Source organism: Branchiostoma floridae, chromosome 12 (genome assembly GCF_000003815.2).
Source record: "Branchiostoma floridae strain S238N-H82 chromosome 12, Bfl_VNyyK, whole genome shotgun sequence".
Lineage (NCBI taxonomy): Eukaryota > Metazoa > Chordata > Leptocardii > Amphioxiformes > Branchiostomatidae > Branchiostoma > Branchiostoma floridae.
The window spans coordinates 15026595-15038514 of record NC_049990.1 but is presented as its reverse complement, the minus strand read 5'-3'; the positions used below and the strand labels follow the sequence as shown (position 1 = coordinate 15038514).

Sequence of the window (11920 nt, the reverse complement as noted above, 5' to 3'; positions counted from 1 at the left end):
GCGATCGCCCTGCTGGTAGTTGGGGGCGATCGCCCTGCTAGTAGTTAGGGGCGATCGCCCTGACGGTAGCTCGGGGCGATCGCCCTTTCAGTACTTGGGGGCGATCGCCCTCCCTGTGGCTGGGGCATGCCAGTAGGTTTGCTCGGTCGACCTGCCAGTAGCTGGGATAAATTTTAAATATAAGTATGCAAATATAATAAGCATGCAATCACACTCACACATACATACGCAAATTACGCACTCTTAGTCCATTGCAATTAGGTGTATTGATTGGCAAGGACAAAGGGAAAACTATACAACTGAAGACGTAAAACTACTGGTTACAATACAAATGGTGCAATGTATATTCACGGCCGGCAAAGGTACGTTTGCTGTTTACTGTTAGTTTTCGTTGTAATGTGAATGAAATATAATTCGAGAAGATGGAGTGAGAAAACCCTAATTTGGATGTGTGATATTTCGATATATATACGATGACATAAGGTAGCATCAAAACTGGCCAAGGAGTTAAGTCTGCCAAGGGGTGTACCTGCGTGGCAAATGCACGCCCTTTTTGCAGGCTAAACTCACTGGTCAGTTTTGATACTATGGATAAAATGGATTTTCCTTTATTATTTTGGATTCTGTTATATGAAACTAATCTTGTTGACCAACAGACACGCAGAAAGACATACACAGCCTAAAATATAACATCTATGACACAATTTATGGAGGAAATGATAAGAACATACCTCCAGCAATGATCAGGGCACCATATTTCCTCTTGTCTTTGTTGGAGTTCATGCACACGGCGAAGCAGGCCAGAGCTACACCAGCGATGAGCAGCAGCGATCCGATCACGGCAAAGGCACGGGTGGCATGGAAGACACCGGACCCCTGACTAATATCTATAGAATTTAGGAAACATGTTTGTGTGCACTAAAATTTTCAAACAAAAGATAAGGCATTGCGATACACACAAATGTAGGAGGGTGAGTCACAAAGTGATGCCATTCGTCTTCATATATATATACTGAATAAAAACCACAAATACAATTCAATCTCTACAACTGGATAAAACGCTCCTTTTCAGTGTCACTCACTTGTCCTCTTCAGCGTCTGGATGTCACTCGAAACGTCCGGAGTAATATCCGTTGTTTACCCAGTTGTAGAGATTGGATTGTATTTGAATATTGTTTACCTGGGTGTCTAACCTTCATAAACGTAAAAACCACTACATTGCTTGTCCATTCCCTGTCTTACCTCGGTAATTTCGCAAGTCGTTCTTTCACTAGGCATGTATGCTGTGCAGATCTGCCACAGTCCCCACTCCTGTTGTACAGGCAAGCTACTAAATCTATGCCTGAACCAGGCGGGTGTCCCTATCCCCACCACGTACGTACATCATCACCCCGACTAGAGAGCTTCTGATGCCACCCATAAGAAGAGGAGCCATGTTTCACAGCTAGGTTTTGTCAGCGTCTCGATAAAACCAGCAACGATTCAGAAAATCAGTAACCGACAAGGAACGCAAGTCACTCAGAAATGAGAAGTGAACACGAGATGTAGGAGTTCCTGTTTTATGTTCAACTTTAACTCAACTTTATTTGAATTACAACGGGTACAATACAGAAGTAAGTACAGAAATTCTTTTCACAAGCAAAGCTTAGAGGAACTTGAAATCCAGCAATCTAGTTGGTCGTTTCATTAATTCATGATTGACAGTGCATGTAAACATCATTTATAATAGTGCCCGAAAATGAGATTTGAAACACGAGATATGTGGGCTTTTATTTTTTAAGTTTATCTTCACAGGGGTTAAGTAATAGTACATGTTTTAGGTCAATTTCTTCCACTTTGTTTCTTCCCCTTTCTTCTTCTCAATAAATAGATATAATGATTAAATAATAGACTCTCTCATTGCAATAACTTCCTCACGGTGCACGGGTTGGTCATCCTCTGTGTCCCTACGCCCGGCTTTGATATCGATGATGTCGGTTCCTCCAAAGACCGTTAGGAACGCCTGCACCCAGGTCAGGTAGAAGGAGTAGCCGAAAGGAATCGGCAGCTCCGTCCCGCTGCCATTCCGCATTGACGCACCAAAGATGGCGACAGCAATTATCCCACAGACTCCTGTTGATAAAATAGGTGTCATGAATCCTACTGAAGGAAAAGTTTATCGGTACAATGGCCAAGTGAGAAGACTTTAAGAATGTTACTTGCCGCTTTCTCTGCTTATAATATAGCACCCATCAGCATTTGGGAAAAACTAAGCTACCTGCGCAGTAAAAGTCATGAAAATCCGTAATTCCTTTCTTGATTACCTCCATGAAATGTCATGGAATGGAGGTTATATTTTCTGTTAGGTGTCTCTGTCTGTGTAGATGTTTACTCAAGAACGGCTGGATGGATTGGTTTCATACTTGTTGTGTTGGTGCGGTGTGATGAAAGCTTGAAACGATGAGATTTTGGAAGCCGTATCTGTCGTTATAATCGATGTAATAATGTCAGAAATCACCCCTATATTTGAGATATATTGGTACAGGCATCGTGCTTTATGTGTTTCTTAATGGGCTTAGCTGCAAGCAGATGGTGAGGTGATTTCTATGACAGCTGTATGGGGAAGCCCCATTAGTTTTATTTATGTCTGCTTAGGACCGTTTCAAATATTTGTAGCAGTTGGCACATTAGTGCCCCTGTTTGCCCAGCCCAACATTCTAGAACATCTGTTTTGGGCTGCGTAACCCGGAAGTTTCGTTAGTATGCTGGGCAACTGTTTCCCGATGCTGGGCAACTGTTTCCCGATGCTGGACAATTTGAATATGATAAATAACTTTGTATTTAGCCACTCGTGCCTTTGGGGACCTTGTGTGTTATACTTTGTTTGCGCTGTTAGATTTTGTGGTCCGTGTGGCTTATGCTGATATTGTGTTGGTAAGTACTTGCATTATTATATATATCGGGCACCAACTTGTCCCCGTATCCTACATGTAGGTATTGGTTGTCGGATATTTCATGTCCTTTTGGTTGTGTTGATGATGTGTTTATATCCTGTATTGTATTTCTTGTATTGCAGTAGTGTTTTTGTCATATGTCATATTATGACAAATCATACAGTTGCGATTTATCCCAGTATGTAGAACATTATGCCTGTCTTGGAAAATGAGTGGTTACTGTCTGTGGTATTCGCACCTATATTTTGTTCCCGTTTGCGATATTTAAATGATTACACCACTTCTTCCCCATAACATATATAACTTTTACTCTCAAATACAACCAACTATAAACATACATACCATCCACAAAAAAGCAATAAATATTTCATGGAGGTATGAGGTCCCCGAACTCTAGTTTATCCTCTTTTTTTTTTACAAAAACGCCCCTGCAATTGCAAGCTTAACCGCTGGAGGATCATACTCATGTCACTTTTTCCAAGCACAAGAGCTATCTAACACCTAAAAATCGTGACCATAGCTTGTTCAGAACACGAGATACCAAAACCGGAAGTTCCGTTGCTGTACTAAGAGAAGCCGCTAGGGGGCCCAAAATCTAATCGTTTCCAGTTTTTGCCACACCCTACTAACACACAAAATATGAAAGTAATCTTACTGACCAACAAACATACAGAAAGACAAACACTGCCTAAAATATAACCCCTATGACACATTTTCTGGAGGTAACAATAAGAACATACCTCCAGCAATGATCAGGGCACCATATTTCGTCTTGTCTTTGTTGGAGTTTTTGTACGCGGCGTAGTAGGCCAGAGCAACACCAGCGATGAGCATTAGCAGTCCGATCACAGCAAAAGTACGTGTGGCATGGACGGCACCGGACCCCTGGCTAATACCTACAGAATTCAGAAAACAAGTTTTTGTGGACGAAAATTTTCAAACAAAATATAGTAGGTATATTGCGATAAATATAAATGAAACCATTGTTTTACCTTTGACTCGTTCTTTGGAGCTGATTTAACCTCGAGTCCTACATACAAAATAACGTCGAACATTGACTCGATCGATGTGACATCCTGGCTTACCTTGGTAAAATTCGCAAGTTGTTCTTACACTAGATATGTATGTTGTGCAGACCTGTCACAGTCCCAACTCTTGTTGTAGACCCAAGCTACCATATAGTACATAAGGCAGGAGAACACATAAAACGTAGCAGAAACGTTATGAGCATACTTGTGAATATTGTCTTGACGTACTCTATATTTTTTTTCACTTCTGTAAATTGCCGCCCGGGCCCCTTTTTGTAAATGTGAACCTAGCGTTAAAATTAGCTGGGTAAGTAAGTACCGCAAGTCCTTGCTCCTGCATGTGTAACACAGGCCTGCCACAGTCCCACTTCTATAGCAAACCCCTCTTGTCCAGCCTTGAGCCAGGCGGGTGTCGCTATCCCCACCACGTACATCACTATCCCGATAAGAGAGCTAATGATGCCGCGATCAGGAAGAGGAGTCATGTTTCACAGGTTTTGTCAGAGTCTCCGATAAAACCAGTAACGCTTCAGAAAACCAGGGACCGACAAAAAACGCAAGTCACTATAGGGAATGAGAAGTAAAAAACGAGATGTAGGAGTTCCTGTTTTAAGTTTAAGTTTAAGTTTAACTTTACTTGAATTGCAACAGGTACAACACAGATTTTGAAGTAAATACACTGTTTTATGCCAGTCTCTTCTCCTTCCTCTTCCTACTTCAAACAGTGATAAAACAAAATTCTTTTAGTGCCCGGAAGTGAGATGTGAAACACGAGATATGTAGGCTTTCTTTTTTTTAAGTTTACCTTCACAGAAGTATTGTTTTAGGTCGATTTCTTCCTCTTTTTCTTTCCATTTTCCTTCCTCTTTTACTTCAAATAACGCTAAAGAAAATGCTTTGCACAATGAAAGCTTAGAGGAACTTGAAATCCAGCAAGCTCGTTGGGCAGTACATACGTTACTGGGCCTTGGTCATCTTGTCTAATATAGATGAAAAAGATTTTATTCATTTTTATCTATTTTTATTCAACTGCCATCGTCCTACTCTCCAAGCAGAGGTTGGTGGGAAAATCGTGACCTTTTCCTTATATGCCGTATTTTTTTCGACCAGCCTTCCCACCAACCTCTGGTCCCAAGTGGAGCCGAAAAGGCTGTTAACAGTTAACCGCTATCACCCTGGTGGGAGGCTGGTCTGAGAAATACGACATATAAGGATAGGGGGGGGTGGGGGGTGGGGGCGGCACTATTTTGCAAAAATGCAGTTTTTGATGAAATACGCCCCTAGAAATATGGAGACGGTCCATCTGAATATAAAAATGCAAAAATTTTGTAAATCTTTGATTGCTAACCCCCCTGTACATGCCCCCTGAAGGTTTTAAATTGACAATGTACTAAACTAGTATAACGCTATACTACCAAACACGCTAAATGCCTTAGAAATTGTACTTTGGCATCCTTGGCAGAATATTTGACTTCAGGAGAGATCATTGTGGATATCAGAACCTCCAAATGTATTTCCCATGCAAATATGGACTATTCCAAGACACCCCCATAGCAAAAATGAACTGATCCAAACTCAAAATTGGACGAAACGGGCTTCAGGTATATTATAGTATAGTCTGTAGTCATTTCTACCACTATTACACTAAATCTCACTGAGGCAGTTAGCCTTGTAGTATATTAAAACGCCAGTGGTACTCAAATCTCTGCAAAGCAGTTTTTTTTGTATCGAAACGGACCATTGTTTTGAGTATCACAAGTTTTCACATACTGAATCAGGTCCAGGTTCAGGTCTGGACCTCTGGACCTGAACCAGACCTGCATGAACCGGAATTTCCTGTACCGTTTACCCACTCCTATTAGGCACCCCTGTAGTTACATGTAAATTATGTTTTATCCTAACAAGAAATAAATAATTATGCATGTAGGTGGGGGAAAGTTGTGTTCCAACTGAAAAATTTCAGGTTGCGCACTACCTGGATTTAAAATTACGACTTACGTTGCGCCAACCAAAATGCATTTTCAAATGTGCAAGTGGATATTTAGGGTACTCAGTTGCTGCAGGTAAAGGATACAGCCTTCGGGTTTATCTCTAAGGAGATGTTCCAACAGACAAAGAAAGAAGAAGTCTGTAGTGCCATTGTCCAAGTGGTAACCACAATTACCAATCTGAAGTTACAAGGGTACTGAAAAAGAGAAGAGAACTGGATCGTTTAGACAGTACAGTAGAGAAGTCAGGATAGGAGGCAGGATACCAGAGATTCTGATAGCTTGGAAGAGAAATGAAGAAGGGGCATAAGAAGCAAGGACTCAATGAGAAAGAGATTGCAAACATTGCTGTTGATTGGAAGAGAGACAAATACTTACTAGTACAAACCCTGAAAACCCAAGATGGATCTTTCACATCAGCAGCAGAAGTTGATATGTAAGTTTAAAGCTGGCCCAACTCAAGAACACAGCCCTGTCACTACCCATAACCACAAAAACTCCATCTGTGGTCAACCTAAAATTGTACTTGAACAAGTCAATGTTACACGCCATTGACACTATCAATGAGTGTAAATTTGACTATGGTTCTTTTGATTCTGTTGTAAATAGATGTACCAATAAAACATTGTTGAAATTCAGTATCGCAGGCATCTTGTTTCCTGTCATTAGTGAAAAAGAAGAAACTACAATGGTTTGGCCATGCCACAAGAGCAAAAGGTACTTTGACCCATACTATACTCCAAGGAAGGGCGGAGGGTCCAAGACCTAGGGGACGCCCACGTCGGACTTGGACTAGTGATTTGAAAGAATGGTCGGGAGAAACAGTCCACCATCTGGCAACCTTGGCTGAGGACAGACAAAGGTGGAAAACTTATGTTGATGGAAGTGCTGCCCCTACGGCCGGTGAGGCTATGGGACCGGTGAGGTGAGGTGAGGTGAGGCATCTTGCTTACAATGAGAGATATCAGGGCTCGAAATACTACCTGCTTAATATGCAGGTTAGTGCAGGTAAAATTGGAGCTGTGCAGGTATTTTTTATGTCTACCTGCACCTAACCTGCACTGGTCCCAAATACTAGGTTTTATACATAAACGTCATATGATGTAGGTGTACTGGATTGTTATTAGCTGCATTGAATGTTAAAAGAAAAAAAAAAGCAATGGTTCCTGAACAATTATAGTATGAACTATACTTCCAAAATTCAGAGTGGTACAGGTAAAATTTGTCTGGTGCAGGCTATTTTCAATGTTACCTGCACCAGTGCAGGTATGCAGAAAAAGTATTTCGAGCCTTGTATATAGTATGCACATGTACAAGAGACCTTAGTAGTAGAGAGAACAGTCAACTGTTGCTTTTCTGTCCATACTTGACGACACGTATACAAAAACACTGGTTTTAAGCTTGGTAAAAAAACTGTGTTTTTGTAACCTTGAAACAATGTTTCTTTTTGAAGTTGCCCAATTCCTTGGCATCGAGTTTCTTAAAATGTTACCACTATTCTTGTGAAGCTAAAGACACTCTGTACATAGTTGAATTACTGCCCTACAGTGACTTCCCTGTTTTTGGCCAAATAATGGAAATTTGCCCCAATACTTGCTGCCTTGTTGCCATGGCAACCAAGAATATTAAGCCAAAACCTGATAGAAAGGTATCTTGGAGTGTAATGTATCATTCAATTACACAAAATGTGCAAAAAGAACTGACGTAATGCAGTCAGTGCTTGCAGACCTTAGCAACGTCACACAAGTACATAGCGAGGGGGGTATCCAAACTTCAGGGGGTATGTACAGGGGGGTTAGAGTTTTACAATTGCCTAATTTTTGTGATTTCTGTGTTTAGATAGATCATCTCCATATTTTAGGATGCGTATTTCAAAAGGTTTGTACTAATGTCCCCCCTAAACGGTCACGGTTTTCCACCAACCTCTGCTTGGAGAGTACCATGGTCTGTCGTTGGTGTTTTCAGTCGACTATGGCTCGACATAAGTATTGTCTCCGTCCCTTAATTCTGACCCGGGAACACTCTTCCTCGTGTTTGCCGCAAAACGCGTCAAGTTCAACCCAAAACACCGACTGCATCACCTTAGCTAACCCCAGGTGCAGAAATTATGCAGCGCATGTACATTGAGCTGCACTTTGGATCCGAGAGGCCGCAGTTGAAAAGTGTTGGATGGCGTTCAGCACCAGGGACAGGTATAACATCCCTACCGACTGACTGCACTCAGTTGGAGTTTCTCAGCGTATATTATACGTATCAAATTTTTCCAAAACTGCAATGATAAAGCCAAATCTTAAGGTCTCATTAATGAGTTTTGTTCTTCCTATAGACTTTTATTTTGTAATCTGTTATTTTTAAGGGCGCGTTCGTAATGAAGCTACGTTAAATATCAGCAGACTTTTCATTCTATGTTGACCACATTTACCCTATATCGTGGGGAAAATTGCCAACGTCAAATATACACAGGTTCTTTTTTACATAGCAATTACAAACTATGGTTAGTCAATCCCCACAAAAAGGCACTTTTTCGCTGTTCGTGTACAACCACACCACTCAGAACCCAGGACTGTGTACCTCCGACCTAGCGCGCGGCTGCAAAACTTTACCTGCTAATTTCTTCAGTTGCCAACAAGATTTCGCCAATCTAACTTTTGAGATCAGTTCCGCTGCCTTAAAGGGAATTTCTCACCACTAAAAACACGCGTCTTTGCAGCCGTTTATTTTTTGGCTCGGATCACTTTTAGGGTACCCACTCGGAGTAATGCATCAATGAACCCTTAATTGTTTCACACAAACACCATTTCAGGCTCGGACGGGGATAAATCCGAAAACCCAACGTTCGAACGCAGAGAAAGTTCTCAATGCACTTAAAGTGCTACTGCGTGTCTGCGTGTTCCCAAATCCGTTGGATACCGTAGGATTTCGTACGGAGGCGGTACTTACCACTTGCGGACCCCAAAAGATTGCCCACATTCTTTGCACGTAGACAGCACGCAGTTGCACGTGTGGTATAGCTCGCTTGATACAAACAAGTTTTTGAGTAAGTGTCAGGCAGATGGTTTGTAGCTGAATTGTCTAGCCTACTAAACTGAAACCATGAGGTAGTTAGACATTGAATACTTAAGACTATGGCATTTGTTTTCAATTCTATTCAGATTATAGATATTTGTCATTAGGCACTTTGTCTATAACAATACAAAGTACTACACATTGCATTTGTGCCTAACACCGTGTGATCATTTATTTTCTTAATGGTCACCATGTAACAAGACCTGAAGGTCATTTCAAGGTATGACCCGAAGGCCACTCCAAGGTTACGGGTTACATTGTAACTGTAACAGTATCTCTTCTCCCTAGGTCAGAAACATCATGATTGGGACCAGCTCAATTGCTCACTATCGGTAAGGACTAACTGACCCAATAGGCGAAGCAGGGGCTACGATGGCTGTTTGAGAAAATTACCTTCCATATTCAAGCCGGAATGGTTTGATCCACTCACACCAAGAAGGTCCCCTCGTCTTTTTTTATAAGAACACGGGACCTCCATTTAACCCTCAAACGACCGTATGGGGTCAAAACTTACCTAAGGCGTATATCAATGTTGTCGAAAAGAAATTTCCTTCCACGAGTTTGTTTGTATATATGTCTGTAACTTATATTTCGCAAAAAAGCTACGGTGGTTTGAGAGTCAACGTCCTATACGAGCGACGGCCCTAGCCCTTTGTTTCGAATGAAGGTATTCAGTATCAGGTTTACTGTTGTAAAGAAAACAAGGTTCTCCTGGCTTTCCTTTGTTCCATTGTTAGTCCACAGAAGCGGAAGGTAAATACTTCTATTCCGGGCGTTAACACTGACTCCGGTAAGTTTGGACTAGCTTATTTTGGGCTTCGGGGGGGGGGGGGGTGAGGGGGTCCTGATATCAAATGTTTATATCAAAGTGAATAAATCGGGCCTGAAGTCACAGAAAAGTCACTGCGTTGCACAACACAAAAAAGTGGCATTGTGAATGGGAAGGGACAAACTGAATCTAAAAATGTTGCAAGATATGACATATACCCCCCCCCCCCCCCTCTATCGTTTTTGGAATAGTCGGGCGGAGCAAAATCCAGGATACAACGGTTGTCTTGTTGTGACGAAAGGAGATTGTATAACACTGTACAACTCAAATAGACAAAGTGCACAATTTCCCAAAGACGTAAGGTGTCTCATTCTTAGATATAGAATACACCTGATTTTGACATCGACGATGATGATTTATACAAGCATGCCGAAATCAGGAATGGCAGGTTGGAGTCTCACAACATTGATAGCTTCGTGGATTGTTGTAATACTTGGCGTGGGAGGAGGTAAGGGCTTCAAGTTTCTTCACTTCTTGTAACGTTGTATGCTTTACATTGATTTTCCCAAATTCAGTTAAACTGAAACAGGTTGATAGTGCATTTATATTTTTTTTATCTTTAGTGAACTTTTTAATACAACGTCAAAGTCATAAGGCCACAGTATATTCTGCCCAAATGAGATCGAAGACGAACGTCACTTTGTTATGGAATGTTCTCGATATAATGACAAACGCACAGACCTGTTCACATTACTTTCCGCTTGCTCTAAAGAATTTGCTACTCTCTGTTCGATAGATAAACTCAACTACATTCTGGGAGGCGATATCCCTTACTGTGTACAAGTAGGCAAATATATCCACGAATGTTTATACCATAGAACCAATAGTGTAAATGACAAGCTAGACCCTATATGCTGATTTATTCATACCTATAGATATTTATATGTGTGTTCAGTTTGTTTGTTTATTTTATTCTATTTTATCTGTTGTACTGTAAGTAGCTGTTATACATGTAGACCTTACGAAAGTCGCTGTACTTTTGTCGTGTTTCAATAAAGAATATGTATTATTTCAATGATGACATCGTTATGTGCATGTCACAAACACGTACACGCACACACACACACGCGCGCGCGCGCACTTGCACACATATACACAAGCGCGCGCGCACACACGCACATACACACATACACACACACACACACACGCACACACACACATACATACACACACACACAGACACAAGAAGAGAGTGAGCGCTAGAGAGACGCACATAGACAGACACACACAGAAATGTGCATACATACAGTGAGTGAGAGAGACACACACATGCACTCATGGGGAGGCACTTAAACAGTTTTGTGTAATACGTAGAACAGAATGATATCATGTAATTTTCTTGCATTCGGGATCCTTCCTAGGCCCAATGTCCCACAAAAAGCCCAAAGGAACAAAATGTTTGACATGAAAAGTACATGTCTGCAAAATGGCTTGTTATACTGGATCTCCTCAAAAATGCTAGAGTTGTAAAAGTTATGAAATACAATATTAATTGTCTCAATTATACATCTCTTTCTGACACACTTTTGTTTCTAATGTCCTTTCTGCAAATTTGGATAAAATTTTGCCAACCTTACAGTTATTTATCATCTACATGGTCTGCACATCTCTTACTATGGGACTGCTGAGGAGTAGTGTTCATGTATCACTATCAGTATGTACAATGGAGAGTATTAAAAAGTGGTTCGGTTTGTTACTCTTTTTCTTGTTCAGCTGACTCTACATTTCATTCATTTATTTAGGTACAACATATTGCTACTAGGATTTTCAAAGTGCACTGTGTACACAAACAAAACAAACATACATAAGACATACATAACACAAAGGTACAACTCAACTTTATGATAAAACGACCAATCAATGGAATGCACAATACAATGAAATGAATCAAATTGGATTTCTATATTTCAGGTACATCGACCCATAGCGCAGCCTCATGCCATCATCAAGGTTCCGGTTCGGAATTTCAAGTGTCCAGATATCTAAATAGTCCCTAAGAATAAGACGCAAATCAGAGGTTGTCTCCATAGTTTTAGCTCTAGATTTTTCGGCTATCGCTTTAGAAGTCTATAATCT

At 41.0% G+C, this 11920-nt stretch overlaps 1 protein-coding gene across 1 annotated transcript in view; it reads right to left on the bottom strand.

The window, feature by feature from the left end:
- Positions 1–1630: 1630 nt before the first annotated feature.
- The window catches only part of LOC118426865, a 15921-nt gene continuing 5631 nt past the window's right edge, over positions 1631–11920 (bottom strand). Inside the window, exons 4-5 of the mRNA XM_035836430.1 lie at positions 3674–3829; positions 1631–2112 (exon numbers count right to left, since the gene is read on the bottom strand). Of these exons, the coding sequence (XP_035692323.1) occupies positions 1880–2112; positions 3674–3829 (389 nt within the window). The 3' untranslated portion in view covers positions 1631–1879. The remainder of the gene's footprint in view (positions 2113–3673; positions 3830–11920) is intronic.